General features: G+C 33.2%; 8 protein-coding genes and 1 non-coding gene across 9 annotated transcripts, besides 1 other annotated feature; 6 read left to right on the top strand and 3 right to left on the bottom strand.

Moving 5' to 3' along the window:
• Positions 1 to 737: 737 nt before the first annotated feature.
• On the bottom strand, positions 738 to 1877 carry TVAGG3_0271060 (inositol pentakisphosphate 2-kinase protein; the record flags this gene model as incomplete). Its single annotated transcript, XM_001307482.1, has 1 exon — positions 738 to 1877. One exon carries the CDS (start codon positions 1875 to 1877, stop codon positions 738 to 740), a length of 1140 nt encoding a protein of 379 aa, XP_001307483.1.
• A 39-nt stretch (positions 1878 to 1916) lies between these two features.
• TVAGG3_0271070 (uncharacterized protein) lies at positions 1917 to 2330 on the top strand (the record flags this gene model as incomplete). Its single annotated transcript, XM_001307483.1, has 1 exon — positions 1917 to 2330. One exon carries the CDS (start codon positions 1917 to 1919, stop codon positions 2328 to 2330), a length of 414 nt encoding a protein of 137 aa, XP_001307484.1.
• A 669-nt stretch (positions 2331 to 2999) lies between these two features.
• Positions 3000 to 4325, top strand: TVAGG3_0271080 (STKc CK1 domain-containing protein; the record flags this gene model as incomplete). Its single annotated transcript, XM_001307484.1, has 1 exon — positions 3000 to 4325. One exon carries the CDS (start codon positions 3000 to 3002, stop codon positions 4323 to 4325), a length of 1326 nt encoding a protein of 441 aa, XP_001307485.1.
• A 521-nt stretch (positions 4326 to 4846) lies between these two features.
• TVAGG3_0271090 (WD40 repeat-like family) lies at positions 4847 to 7127 on the top strand (the record flags this gene model as incomplete). The annotated part of the gene is made up of 1 exon (XM_001307485.1): positions 4852 to 6708. The coding sequence occupies one exon, from the start codon at positions 4852 to 4854 to the stop codon at positions 6706 to 6708; it is 1857 nt and encodes a 618-aa protein (XP_001307486.1).
• A 60-nt stretch (positions 7128 to 7187) lies between these two features.
• Positions 7188 to 10061, top strand: TVAGG3_0271100 (cilia- and flagella-associated protein 58-related family; the record flags this gene model as incomplete). The annotated part of the gene is made up of 1 exon (XM_001307486.1): positions 7202 to 9967. The coding sequence occupies one exon, from the start codon at positions 7202 to 7204 to the stop codon at positions 9965 to 9967; it is 2766 nt and encodes a 921-aa protein (XP_001307487.1).
• Positions 10062 to 10469: 408 nt separating this feature from the next.
• On the top strand, positions 10470 to 11178 carry TVAGG3_0271110 (small Rab GTPase Rab5c; the record flags this gene model as incomplete). Its single annotated transcript, XM_001307487.1, has 1 exon — positions 10483 to 11103. One exon carries the CDS (start codon positions 10483 to 10485, stop codon positions 11101 to 11103), a length of 621 nt encoding a protein of 206 aa, XP_001307488.1.
• Positions 11179 to 11474: 296 nt separating this feature from the next.
• On the bottom strand, positions 11475 to 12092 carry TVAGG3_0271120 (uncharacterized protein; the record flags this gene model as incomplete). Its single annotated transcript, XM_001307488.1, has 1 exon — positions 11487 to 11666. One exon carries the CDS (start codon positions 11664 to 11666, stop codon positions 11487 to 11489), a length of 180 nt encoding a protein of 59 aa, XP_001307489.1.
• Positions 12093 to 12679: 587 nt separating this feature from the next.
• On the top strand, positions 12680 to 13814 carry TVAGG3_0271130 (uncharacterized protein; the record flags this gene model as incomplete). The annotated part of the gene is made up of 1 exon (XM_001307489.1): positions 12967 to 13749. The coding sequence occupies one exon, from the start codon at positions 12967 to 12969 to the stop codon at positions 13747 to 13749; it is 783 nt and encodes a 260-aa protein (XP_001307490.1).
• Positions 13815 to 13912: 98 nt separating this feature from the next.
• On the bottom strand, positions 13913 to 13985 carry TVAGG3_0271140. The gene has a single exon. It is a non-coding gene; the product is annotated as a tRNA-Thr (tRNA).
• Positions 13986 to 14384: 399 nt separating this feature from the next.
• Positions 14385 to 14656: part of a mobile genetic element that runs on past the window's edge.

Here is a 14656-nt window from a genome sequence, read left to right on the forward strand (position 1 = left end):
TAGAATATCAATCAATGTCCCTGAAATGCATTTAAAAATCATTATAATGTATAATTTTTTGAGCTTGAAAATTTTGACACTTCATTTTTGTCACGTGGAGTAAACTACAGCAATCCGAATAAAAATAGCTCCATTATCATAAATCTGCGTAGTTCATCATTAAAGAAAATTCTTGAATCGAATTTATTTTTGTTTTACACAGATAAAACTTATCGATACAACGCTGCACAATGGTTTGGAATTATTCTTGGTTAGGTAAATCAGTAAAATACATATGAATCAAGCCAAAATATCTCAATTATTTCCATATTGTTGAACAATTAAGCGTAGAATTTGTTACGGATCGAAATGATGCATTTTTTCATGACAAAAAGAGAAAATGAATGTCCAGAATCTAAGTTATCTTTTACAAAATTTTGAATAAAATATTACAATGCAAAGTCGTTAATTATTTATTAATAATCACTATATAGAAGTATCATGGGTCAATAAAATACATCTAATTTGCTCTAGATTTGAATTGCAGCATAAAATCGATCCTACCTCAAATATATAATGCATTGAATTCATTGTATATAGGTTAATTTATGCATCAAATCTACAAAGGACTATGTGAATTTCATTTATTAATGAGGTATTAAGATTTTTTGAAATTGATTTGGGTTTTTATTGGAAAATTATTAAAGTAAATAAATGCTAGTTTATTCCATGAGTTAAGTATTATCTTTATTGATCGTCTACTTGCCGATCGATTTAAGATAAGTAGCAACAATCTTTCTATCAATATCTAAGTAGTATTTTCTAAGGTTTTCTGGGTATTTCATATCGAAGTCGATAACAGAAATTGCTGGATTCTTAAGTTCTTCTGGATTATCGAATGTAAACATGAATGAGCAATCTTTTGCAGCTGTAGCGATTAAAAATGCAGCAACTAATAATCTGCATTGTTTCTCATCAAGATTTTCGAGATATTTTTTCATTTCTTCGGCTGTTTCTGGTACTTTAATTTCACCATTCAACATCTTCTTAACTCCATCGATAACGTATTGATCTTCGACGAGATTCTCCCATGATAACTGTCCTGCTCTATCTAAAATCATGTCAATTCCTTCAATATCAATCACATCAAGAGATTGGATCTTTAAAAGTTGATTTAGATGAGGAATTTGAAGTAAAACATCGACAAACTTCAATGCCTTCTTTTCGTCAACATCAACCTGTTGGTTATCGACAAAGAACTTCAAGTTTCCTTGTGGATTTTTGATCATGGCTTCCATTGCACGAGTAATACGTTGGCGATCATTTGAAAATAGATCCTCTGGCTCGTATTCAGAAATAGACTTAATTTCGCCTTTAGCTAATTTGAGTCTTTGTAACAATTGGAAACGAGAAACAGTTCTCTTAACAGAATCGGCTGGAATAAGTGGGAATACAGGCTTCTGGCCCCATTTTGGCTTGATTTCGATAGTAAGAGATCCCATTGGGCAGTGATTTGTATGTAAGCAGCAAATTGTTGTTGCAACGTCGATAACAGACTCTTTAACACGTCTCTCTGAGCGTAATGGTTGTGTTATTTCTGCTAATTTCTGAATGAATTCTGATGTGACGGTATAAATATCGCCTAGATCAATATCTTGAAGAACAGATCCAGCAAAACGCTTGATATAGTTTACATGAAGTTGTAATTTGTGCTTTCTTTCCTCTGGTGTGATGTAAACTTTATTTGGAAGAAGAGATTTCTTAAATAATCTCATTGCTTTGCCTTTCAAGCTATCAATTGATGTTCCAACATATCCAAAAAGAATTGAATCACTTCCTTCTGCAAGGAATTTCCATTCTGTTGGATCATTTGATGGAAAAACTGGGAAATCAGTCATTTGATAATAAAAAAAATTTTTTTTTACAAAAAATAACAGATGGAAAGAAAAGAACAAATATCTCCAGAACTTCAAGCGAAAATAGATGAAGAACTTGCAAAATATGAGTCTATATCGAAAGAAACAGAGCAATTAGAGCAAACTATTCGTACGAAATTAAAAACGTACGATGAATTATTGACATCTTATCAAAACGCGCTTAAAATCATAGTTCCCAAGATGGAATACTGGGGAACAGAGCGTAAAAAGCGAGTTAAACAACTTTCTAAAAACTTAAAAGAGAAATGGGAAGATCCTGAAAAAATGATACGTACCAATCCTAAATACTTGCAAGATGCTCAACTATATGATGCTATCGTTCGAATTAGATTCAAGAAAACACTACAGTTACAGAATTATTATTCAGATCGCAATAATTTTATAAGAGAAAAGGTTAATTCAATACTTCTTTAGATACACTCAAAATGCAAATACTATATACTCATTTAAGTTGTATATTTAGGTCAATTCAAAATCCAAATTTTATTCATCAGTAGTTTCATCTGATATATGTTTTAAATGTTTGTTTGTTAAAATTATATTTTTTCCTATTCATGTTAATCAATGAATCCGGTTAAAAAGTAAATGATCAGCGACCATCGTGAATGAAACTGAATTTTTTTTAAATACTAAATTGCTGCCCAAATTCAATAGTACTAATGCGTGCATTGTAAGTATATCTTCGAAAACTAAACGAATGATTAAATTGCGTCAAGCTGAAGGGTGCGACTGACTAAAAGTACGTAACTTAGGAGAATGTAGAATGAATACATATCATATGATAGCATCGAATCCTAAATATGAGCTTCCTAAGTCCACTCTTTTACTGCGAAACAAAATTCTATTTCAATTTATTTTTGCCAAAAAAAATTTATCGGAAGACTATAATTGATAAAGTAATTACTTTGGCAATATCAAATAAAGTCCGTAAAGTTCTCAAATTAATTCAATAGTGAAAATATCTGATAATGTTGTCTGATTTTAATAGGTATTCTAATTTCCAAATTTGCCTTTTTGTAAACTTTTTTACAACCACAGAAAATGAATTATGTATTGTAAAAATTTTTCTTGTAAAAATAAATTATGAAGAAAGTTGTAGGTGAGAAATATCGTCTTGGCAAGAAGATTGGAGCAGGTAGCTTCGGCCAGATTTATACTGGCGAAGATATTAATACACATGAAAAAGTTTCAATAAAAGTCGAACCATGCAACTGCAAGGTCCCACAATTAAGCTACGAATCAAAACTATACATGCTCTTCTCAGGCTGTACCAATGTTCCAAAATTTTATTGGTTCGGCGTTGAAGATGACAATAATTATATGGTTATTGATCTGTTAAATAAATCTTTGGAAGACTTACTCCATATATGTGGTGGAAGGATGTCTCTTAAAACCGTTTTAATGTTAATAGATCAAATGATTTCGAGTGTAGAATATCTTCATAACAAAAATTTCGTTCATCGTGATATAAAGCCAGACAATTTTCTCATGGGACGAAAAGAAAATGCAAATCAAGTGTATATAATTGATTTTGGTCTTTCTAAGTCATTCTGTGATACGATAACTCATAATCATATTCCATTTAGTGATGGAAAGAGCTTGACTGGCACTGCAAGATATGCATCAGTCAATGCCCTTCGTGGTGTTGAGCCATCACGTCGAGATGATATGGAATCGCTCGGTTATGTTTGGATTTACTTGTTGAAAGGAAATCTTCCTTGGATGGGCCTTGACGCAAAAGACAGAAAGACTAAGTATGATAGAATCTGTCAAGTTAAGGCTAATACAAGCCTCGAAGAACTTTGTGGAGAATTTCCAGAAGAATTTACCAATTATTTCAATTCAGTGAAATCTCTTCGCTTTGCAGAAACTCCTAATTACGCATTATACAAAAAGATGTTTAGATGTCTCTTCCAAAAGCTTGGATACGAATATGATTATAAATATGACTGGTCGAACCCTCTTAAAGTTCCACGATCCTTACCAAAGCCTTCTGCTCCTCAAGGAGAGGACGAAGAGATTCCAAAGACTCAGAAAGTTAAAATCCCGAAAAATATGATTGTAGGATCAATTCCAAAGCCAGTGAAGACAAAGAAGTCATCTGTCAGGCCAGAACATGGTTCCATAGCTTTGGATTCCTCCTCAGGATCATTAGGAAAACCTGCAGCTCCTCCAAGAAGAAAACTTTCTCAGCCAGCATCTCTCAACACAACATCGGCTTTGGCAAGCGCTAGAAGGAAGTCTAATGCAGGTTTGGGTAAGGAAATTCCTCATCCTGTGAAACGCCAAAATTCTTCAAATTATTTGATACCTCCTGCCCGCCAAACCAATACATCGGCTTTGGCAGCCACAAAGACTGGTATTGGACAGCTTCCAAAATGGATGCTTGATAGATCTAATAGAAAATAATGATATTTTGTTTTTATAATGTTTAAAATAAAGTGTTTCTTTTAAAAAATTGAATATTGTGTTACTGGCACATTTATTTCTTCTTGAATCATATAATTTCATAAGAAATTGACTAAAAAATTAGATTTTGTGATCATTTTCCCTATTTTTTTGGAAGAATTTGCAATGAAATAGCTTGATATAACTTGTTGATTTTCCAAAATTATTTCAAAATCTAAAAAAATAAAACTCATATTCAAGAAAATTTTGGTTATTTTTTGATTTTTGAAAAAAAATTTGGAATTTTTCAGACTTTTATGCTAAATCTAAAAGGATAAATCTGAATTATTTTATATTATAGATCTAAATACACTACTAATTTAAGGATTTTCATAAATATTTACTCATAATTTGAAATTAAAAATTTTAATTTTAGCAAATTTGAAAGTCATGTCATGTAGAAATAACAAATTCATCATAATTGTGATGTTACATAATTTCCTGAATATTTTGAGGGGAAAACGATAATTTTGAATAACGAACAGTGATGCAAGATAAGCAGAGGAATTCACGCGTTGATAATTGGAACAACGATGGCATCCTCTCTGATCCACTTCCTCAACCTTACAGATTTATCAATAAACTTTTACTTCAAGTCATTGAAGAATCTTGTGATCTTGCAGAAGATGGCGGTGTGACAGATTCAAACGATGCCTTCATCTGCAGAAATCTTCGACTTACTAAAGTTGGACGTGTTCCATTAACTAAAATGGAATCATTCACTTCTTCAATCGATATATCACAATATGAAGTTACTTCTTACTCATATTTCGCAAATACTTCTTATGTCATGCTTGCAACATCACAAGGAAACATAATCATTCATGACTTTTCTGCTAAAAATACGTTATTAAACTTCTCGATTGGATCATTGAACAAAAACCTTCAATCACGCCCAATCAATCACATAATATCATTAGCATCAGACTATGGTAACTATGCCGTTGTCTTTATTTCAGAAGAAACATGTTATTTAGTTTTATTTACAAATACATTTACAATGAAATGGTCGACAGAAATAGACATCTCAGAATTCTTCCTTAAGTCAATTAGACTTATTAAATGCGAACAAAGCGTGGTAATTTGCGATGGCAATGGAAAATTGCAAGTATTCAGCTGCAAAACGCCAGCAGACATGACACCAGACGCCGCAACACCCAATGCTCGTGGCGCACAAAACAAACAATCTCCTACTGTTGAACCTCTTCTAGATATCGAAAAATGTCCAATTACAGCAGGTCCTGTTCAATCCCAGGCTCCTCCTCCACCGAAGACAGCAGAAGAATCAGTCAAAAAGAAAGCCCCGCCTAAAAAGAAAGCTCCGCCGCCACCAAAAGGAAAGAATCGGCCAAAATCACCACAGCAAGAAGTAGTTCCAGAAACACCTGAAGTAATCAACAATTTCCATCCTCGTGTTTGCATATTTGGAAATATTGCTGTAATTATTTTCGGAGAATTTCCAATTTTGCAATTATACAGTTTGGAAGGCGAAAAGAACTTAATCTGCGAATTCCCACTTCCTGCACAAGTCACATCCTACCTAGAAGTTCAACAATCCAATACTTTAATTGTCGGATTTGACAATGGCACTTTTTGCTTCCTTAGTCTTACTCGCAAAGCTTTGTATGGCCACCAATTCCTCAAGCATGGCAAAATTACCGATATTTTACTGTTCGATAACTGTCTTGTTGTTTGTACTTCACTTAATTTCATTGCCGCTTATAGATTAGACGGCATGAAGGCCTCAGGACAGATCTATACATGCAGTGATGATGATATCATTGCAATCAAGCAATGCGGACCATATATTGCCACATATAATAAGATGCCATCAGATCTTTCCATCAGACAGTCATTATCATGCGATGTAGACATTTGCGGAATGACAGCACCTATGATTCCGAACATATCTATCCTTGATGCTGCAACAGGAAAGTATATCGGATCTGCATCTTCTCCTTCTAATCTACAGGTCGAAACACAAGCATGGGGACCAAGTTCTGTTATTATAGTTTATACAGATCCAAACCAGGATGCTCCGAAACCAGAAAATAAAGATGAAAATGGACAAAAAGACGAATCACAGAAAACAGACAGAGATACAATGAAAACAGATAGAAAGAATGAGAAAAAGAATGAAAAGAAACCACCTAAGAAGCTCGCAAAGAAGGAAGAAGTCGTAGAAGAAAATACAGCTGTAATTAAGAAACAAATCATAGGTTTTGCAGATCTAAACGCTATTTCTGAGCAACTAATTGCAAAGATTAAAGAAATGGAGATGGCTACGCAGTCATTCTGTAAGACTCATTCTGTTGTAACAAAATCTAATACTCCAAACCAATAAATATAAAAATTATTTTGTTTTTCTTATTCAGTAAAATTTTTTACATTGTACTTTATATGTTATATAACATAATAGGGATTTACAAATTTTTATAAAAAGTTTTATTAAAAAACTTCAGTGAGCATAATAACCGTTGATTGTTATAATGTTGTCAGCTTTATGCTCGAAGATGATAGACATATCACTCAGGAGATATAGGAATTTCAATAATAACCTTCAAATTATAATCCTACTTTTACAATTTATTCGTTTCATAGCTAAAAGAAGCTATTTCATATATATAAAAGTGCTTAATTTATGGACAATTTGATCAGGTATTCTCATCAACTAGAATGAATCGAATGTCGAGTATGAAACTAGAAAGGAACTATGAGAGGGCAGTTTCGTCAATGGTAAATGTCGTTTATCTTGAAAATCAGATATGAAAAGCTATAAAAATAAATTACATGACGTTAAAATTTTCTATCGTCGCGAATTACGTTGTTTTAAAGTGATGACTGAAGGTTACGAAGAAGGTACTAAAATTGAGGAGACTGAGCACCCAGCTACTCAGAGCCTCAAGCAACTCCTTTCTTCCGGTCAGATCTCCCAAGATACTTATAACAATTTGTTATTTAAGTTTAATAAACTTCACCAAGCCTTCACGCAGTCTTGTTCGACAGAAGAAATACTTCTAAGAAAGACTCGTGATCTTAATAAAGAGCTCAAGGCCCAAAAATTAACAATTCAGAACTCTGCGACTCAACAACAAGAACATCGACAAATATTAACACTATTAAGACAATTAGTTACTAATCTTCAAGCGGAATTAGATAGTACCGAACAACAGACAGCTGCTACTAAACAAAATACCGTTATGAAAGAAAAAGATCAAGAGAAATTAGAAAGAAAAGTTGAAATGGCTCAAGAGGACCAAAGAATTAAATTGGAACCTCAAAAGAAGCAAGTTCTTGATGAAATTAAAGAACTGGAATCTTCTATTCAAGAAAAACGTACTCAAATACAATCGTTATTAAAAATAAATCAAGATACGCTTGATAAAATTGCAGCTGCTGAAGCTCAAATTGCAGAATACGAAAAGAAGCGTCGTGAGGAGAACGCAAAAATGCTCGAAATCAGTTCGAATCCCGCAAAATTAAAACAAAAATCGAATGCTGCTGAAGCTGCAAACAATTCTTTACTCAGCGAAGAAAAGACAGCGATTAACCAATTACAGCAACTGGAAGCTCAATACCAAACCCTCAGTTTACAGACTCATGATGCTGAAACAGAATATCAGCATATCTCAAATGATATTGATGGTATGACTAACGCATATTTCGAAATGAAGAAGAAAGCAAGTGAATTAGAATCTAAATGCGATGAACAAAGACAAATCAGATTAATTCGAGAAAACGAAAAGAAGAGAGTTCTCAAACAAATTGATGAAAAGGACTTTGAGATCTCTGGATTAAATACCAAAGCAGATACAATCACAAAAGACATTGTAAGAAAAGAAAAAGAATCTGTTAAGCTAGAAGAAGCAATTGCTCACTTAATGCAAGACAAAAAGTCACTTTCCGGCCAATTGCAACTCATTCAGAATGATAGTGCTGTTGAAAAAGACAATTTGAGTAAACTTGATGCACAATATAAGAAAACAATGTCAGATATGGAAAAAGTTATACAACAACTTGCTGTTAGTGAAAGTCTTAATGCAGAAACTCTTGAGCTTATTAAGAATGCCCTTCAAGAAGTCAACAGAAAACAATTAATTCACGATTCACTTTCACAAAAGGAAATTGACTTCATTCAACAGCTATCAGAAGTATCTCTTATCAGAGATAGAAAGGCTCGCGAAACCGCAGTCATGAAAAAGAGGACAAGTGATGCAAGAATTTTGGCCCAAGAGAGGAACTTAGATTTTCTCGATCTCAGTCGTAAATTAGAGTTGTTACAGATAACTATGGGCGATACTTCAAAGTTATACGAACAAGTAAAACTCGAAAGAAACAAACACGTCAACACAGTCCAAACTTCTCGACAATTAATCGTCGAACTGAAAGAAAAGATCAGAATTCTTGAGAGCGAAACAGAAGTCTTAAGACGCGAATTCGAAACAACAGATCTCCAAGTCAGAGTCCAGAAGAACGAATTGTTACAAGCTTATACAAGAAGAGATGCAACAAAGAGCGATTTAAAGAAAGCTGAATTGAAATTCCAAGAACTCGAAGCTAAAATCGATTTCCAAGCTAATGAAACAGACAGATTAGATCATGTTTTAAAGAATATAGAAGACCAGATTGCCACACAGCAAGGAAGATTCGCTGATCACTCAGAAGATTGCGCACAACGTCAGAGATTGTTAATCGACAAACAAGATAACTTGTGTATCCTTTTAGAACAATTTAACAAACACGAAGAAGTTATGAGGAATGGTGAACTCGAGTTACAAAAGAGAGATGAAGAAATCAAACTCTTGAATTTGCAATTGAATGATTTCAAGAGACAAATCGATTTAATGAACAGAAAGTTACCACAAATACAAGCTTACCAACGTGAAATTGATGAATTGAAGATGCAAATCAGTAAAGAACAAACAGAAGTCGATAACATCACAAAGAAACTCGAAGTTCCAGATGAACAAGAGAGAAAGAGATCATATTGCGGACATGATTTCACTCTTAAAGAACTCGAAGATAAAGTTGCTAAATATGAAGCTAGAATCAACATGAAAGAACAACAACTTTGGGAGAAAAGAATTTTACTCAGAGAAACACAAGATAAAATTGCAGAACTTGAGAAAGAAACAGATTCTTATGCATCTAGGAACCAATCGATGATAGCAAAATCTGGCCAATTAAGAGCAAATTCCATGGCATTGAGAAGAAAGAAAATGGCTGCAGAGTCAGAGTATTCTGTTTATCAAGCGCTCAAAGGACAGCTAGAAGAACAGAAGAAAGATGTAAGAAACGAAATTGAAGAAGGCATGAGAAGATCATCAAGAGGAGAAGCATTCGATGACAGAGCAGAAAGAATGATAAGATTACATGAAAGAGATATTAGAACTGCTTCTCAGTCATTGAGGAACCCACAATTCGCAGATGATGATGACGATGAAGAGAATAGACCAAGACCAGGAAGAGAACATTATGATGCGTATCCTCTTAAAGATGGTCTTTCAAGACCTTATGGTGCATTTCCGGTTTTTCAGCCGGCTAAGCCTTCACCAAATCTTAGACATTATAAGAACGAAACTGATAGGCCAATCTTGTTATAATATATTATTATTTTTATTTATTTGTTTTGATTATATTTATTGCAAACTAATTATAAGATAAAAACACTTTTAATTTGTTTTTATAAATCCAGTTACAATAGAAAAGCCTTTTCCTTTATTCCTGATTCTTAAATCATACATTTTGTACGAATGAATATCTCAAATTTTGAATCAATATATAATTCTAGGTTGGATAAATCATCAAATAGTATTTGTTGTTGTCCGATGACTTAGAATACAATGATTGGGAATCAAACCTTTTCAATCCGAAAAAATCGAACTTTTTGAATGGCTGATGTCAGAGTGAGTAACTATGTTAAATAATGAATTTTTTACCTCGTATATACCACATTCCTCATAACAAAACGCGAAAATGTCTTGAGAAAAAAAATCGATTCATTCAAGAATCTGTAATCATGTCTATAATGCCATAATTTAAATTAATATTGATGGATAAAACAAATCAATCAAATTATCAGTCATTTTGACAAGTAGCCACAAGCGATCATTATAAAATGCGTCAGGCTAAAACTGGATCACGTGTAGAGAAGATCGTCCTCCTCGGAGCACAGTCCTCAGGCAAAACATCAATCGTTACAAGAATTCAGAACAATACATTCAACGCAAATGCAGGCTCTACAATTGGTGCTGCATTTACATCTAAAATTATGATGGTTGACGATACCCAAGTTAAGCTTGATATTTGGGATACAGCAGGTTCAGAAAAATATAAATCACTTATTCCAATGTACTACAGAGATGCTCGCGCTGCAATCATCGTTTTAGATGTTACACGTGAAGAAACAATCCCAGCTGCTGTTGAATGGCTCAATGAGCTTCGTGAGCACGGAAAGCAAGATTGCGTTGTTGTCTGCGCTGCTAATAAAGTTGATTTAACTTCACAAAGAGTTATCACTTCAGAACAAGTTGCAGACTTCGCCTTCTCAAACCAAGTTTCCTTATACAAAGAAACATCTGCTCTCACAGGCTCAGGCATTCAGGAGCTTTTCAACGAAACAGCTAGATTATTGATCAAATTGCCAGCAGTTGAATCACAGGAAGACACCGAATTGAAGGGACTTGTCGGAAACTTAGATACAACCAATCAGCCACCACCAAAGAGTGGATGCTGCTAAATAAGTATCTATTAATATTAATTATATCTATCCCCGATTAATAATATTGTAAAGGCTCTGGTATTTGAATTGCAATGGCTATTGGATATTTAAATTTCTATTTTATTAAATATTAGTAATTTTTATCGAATTTGAAACACGAAACTACAGTTTTTAGCTTAAATTCCTATTGCACATACAAATCACTGCTAGTTCAATCATTATTAGATATCGAAATCTGATTCATATGAAGACTTTTGATAAAAACCGTTTGAAACGGTTTCTTGTAAAAAATTACTGTTGCTTTATTTTATGAAAGTTTTCGTTTGGAATAATGATTGTCTCTATGAAAAAAGGATATATTTAAAACGAATAAACACACATTTTTTTTACAAACAATAGAATTAGAAATCAACAACATTAAAAGCTTCAAGTGATAAATCATTACCAATTGGTTCTTCGATGCAATCAAAAGGTGATGATGCTGGATCAAAGTTAGAAAATGCAGTTAAATCTTCATAAGAAGGCATTTCAATCCTTTTTTGTGCAGGAGCTTTGATTTCTTCAATTCTCTCACATACCATTGGGAATGATTCATTAACTCTGTGCTGTGAAACAGTGTTTAATACGCTTTGTGGTGGTGGGCGCTTTGATAATACTGAATACCAACGGTTCTTAATATTGTTATCACAGCGACCATGGAAGAAACGTGTGAAATAAGCCCAATGCTTTCCGAAGCATATGGTTAAAGCATAAAGCAAGTTATCTTCATCTTTTGTCCATGGACCATTATTGACTGATGGATTTAAGTATGAATTCCATCTTTCCTTGCATTGACGGGCAGTACGTCCTGGAATATATGAAGCAATCTCATCCCAATTTTTAAGTCCGGCATTTGTAACTAAATGTGAAAGCAAACAGTCTTCTTGGACTGTAAATGATCTTCTCTTCTTGTTCTCAAGGATCAGAACCTTGTTGGTGTTTGCTTGTGGTACAGTAGCAGACATTGATTATTTAAAAATGATGGTAGTGACTTGTTTTTAGCAACTGCTCACAAACTCTTGGATTCTTTCAGAAACCAATTCTGATAAAATCCATGTGTTTGAATGCTCTTCAGAATTTATATTTGTGAGCTTGTATAGAAAGATTTTAAATCTATTCAAAAACATAAATCAGGAATACTACTATACATCATAATATGAATGATAATTTGTATTTTTTATTTTGAAATAACATAAGATTTTTATTGACAGAAAAGAAATTAACTTATGATTGATATTAAAAATCATTACTAAGTCATTATTATTTTATTTTTTTTTGTCAACGATAAATAAATTTTACTTTTCAGAAATATATATATATATTTTACGTTACCTTGGCTAATCTAAATCCATTCATTAAATCGAAAATTTTATTAGCCAACACAAAAAATTACAGGTACCTTTTCAAAACGTGGATCTGATGAATCCTAACAGCATAAGAAATCCAGATAATATATCCAGATGGTAAACAAGAAATGCGAAATTAATAACGTTCAGCTGATGAGATTCCATTTTATTTAGGGATTTCAGTTTAAACGGACTTCAGATTTATTATTCTAAGATATAGTGATACGAGATTTCATGCTACACTCGGTCAAATTTCAAATTCATTAGTTGACTTTGCAAATTCATCAAATTTTCACAAAATTTCTATAATATTTTAGTATTCTACCTTTTTCTCTACAAGATTTTCTAATTATTTCATGATAATTTTTTTCCCGCAAAATTATGCGCCAAAAGTGCACGTTTACAAAAAATAAAAATCTTTGATCGAAAATTTGAGAAGACTTGCGCGCGAAATATTGGCGGGCTTCTGTGTAATCATTATTAAAAAAACGAGAAAATGTCTTTAATGTCATTTGAAGTTCCGACAAGCCCCAATTTGAGGACTATTACACCATTATCAGGCGATTCTGGCTTGGCATCAATCTGGAAATCTTCTTCAAATGATCTTTTTACAGCACCTTCATCTCCAGAAGTCAGCACTTCTTCAATCCTCAGTGTTATGTGTATGAATGTTCCTCGAACACCAAAGAAATCTTTATACGTTCCTCCACGCATTGAATCTCCAAAACCAAAAAAGTCAAAGCCAAAAGCAGTCGATTATATATATTCGAGTGTTTCGTTTACATCAAGTGAAAACCCCATATTTGATGATGTTTATCTCAAAGAAAAGACTTTTGTATATAAAGGTATGGAGAATCAAGAGTTTGCTTGGAGTGATTTCAAGCGAATTGTTCCACAAGCTGAACAAAGTGTCGTTGCTACATCTAATCTTGTATTTTATTTCAAAAAAGATAATGCTTATGGTAAAGCTTTGACTTCATCTGCGCAAAGCAAATTAGACAAAGCTTGTGGCGATTCTTCAGATATAAGCATAGAAATTGCTGTTAAGATATTAGATGACATGGCTAAGTCTGAAAAGTTTTTGATATATTCAACAAGCTCTTTCAATTATAGTACTGTAACACCAATTATTAAAAAATACATCAAGATGGGCTCCCAATCAGGCCCACTGCATAGACATATTTTTTCAGGATATCTCTTTCCAACGTTAATTGATGCATTGCAAAGAGTTTACGAGGATGAAAAAGCTATCAAGAAGTACATGGTTTCTTTACATTAAATATATTATATCCTGTTTGTTTTTGATAAAAATTTATTTAAATTTCAGTAATTTTTGATAAAGACATTGTTTAAATTTGCAAACATTTAGAAACCATTTCGAAATAATAATGACCAAAGATATCAAAATGAATTTCCAGATATGATAAAAAAAGAAAAAGTTCTGCCTACGACCGGAGTTGAACCGGCGACCTTGCGCTTACAAGGCGCACGCAATAACCACTATGCTACGCAGGCTTTCAATAGGTAGAAAATTTTAATGTTAGAGATAAGAAATTTATATTAGAAATAAAAATAACAATTATAACTCTATTTCTATTATTGCCGGCATCAGATTTCCACTTGTCCATCCATGAAAGTTCTGCAAGTCAGAAGCAAAATACTTGCACGAGCTGGCTGTAATGAAATAGTAGTTTTTTTGCTTAAGTATTGTGTTTCTTGAGATTTTAGTTTTCGGTTATTGCCCCATGCACTATACTTCACTCTCCTGGTCCCCAAAGAGCTAGGAGTTCTTTAATTACTCGAATTGGGCAATATTCTTGCGAAGTTTCTAATTCGATAAAATGTCTCGGAAGTATATTGCCATAAGATAGTCTTACTACTACTCTCTGGTTCACAATGAGCTAGAGATCCTGTAATTGATCGAATAGTACAGAATTATTCCGAAGTCTCTTATTCAACGAGAATCCTCGGAATAACTCTGTATCAAGGCAATATATTTGTTATCTATAGCCTATAGCTATAGCTAGCGAGAAAACTCTTCTGTAATTCATTAATGTTGAAGTTCTCTGGATAACCCTCATTTGAAGATAGAAATACAGAGAACTTCAACATAAGTTAATGTAGTTGTGATTTTTTGGTTCATTACTGGCTAGAGAACGAGTCAAAAGTTTATTGTGTGGATAATC

The sequence above is a fragment of the Trichomonas vaginalis genome, chromosome V (genome assembly GCF_026262505.1).
Source record: "Trichomonas vaginalis G3 chromosome V, whole genome shotgun sequence".
NCBI classification, from domain to species: domain Eukaryota; phylum Parabasalia; order Trichomonadida; family Trichomonadidae; genus Trichomonas; species Trichomonas vaginalis.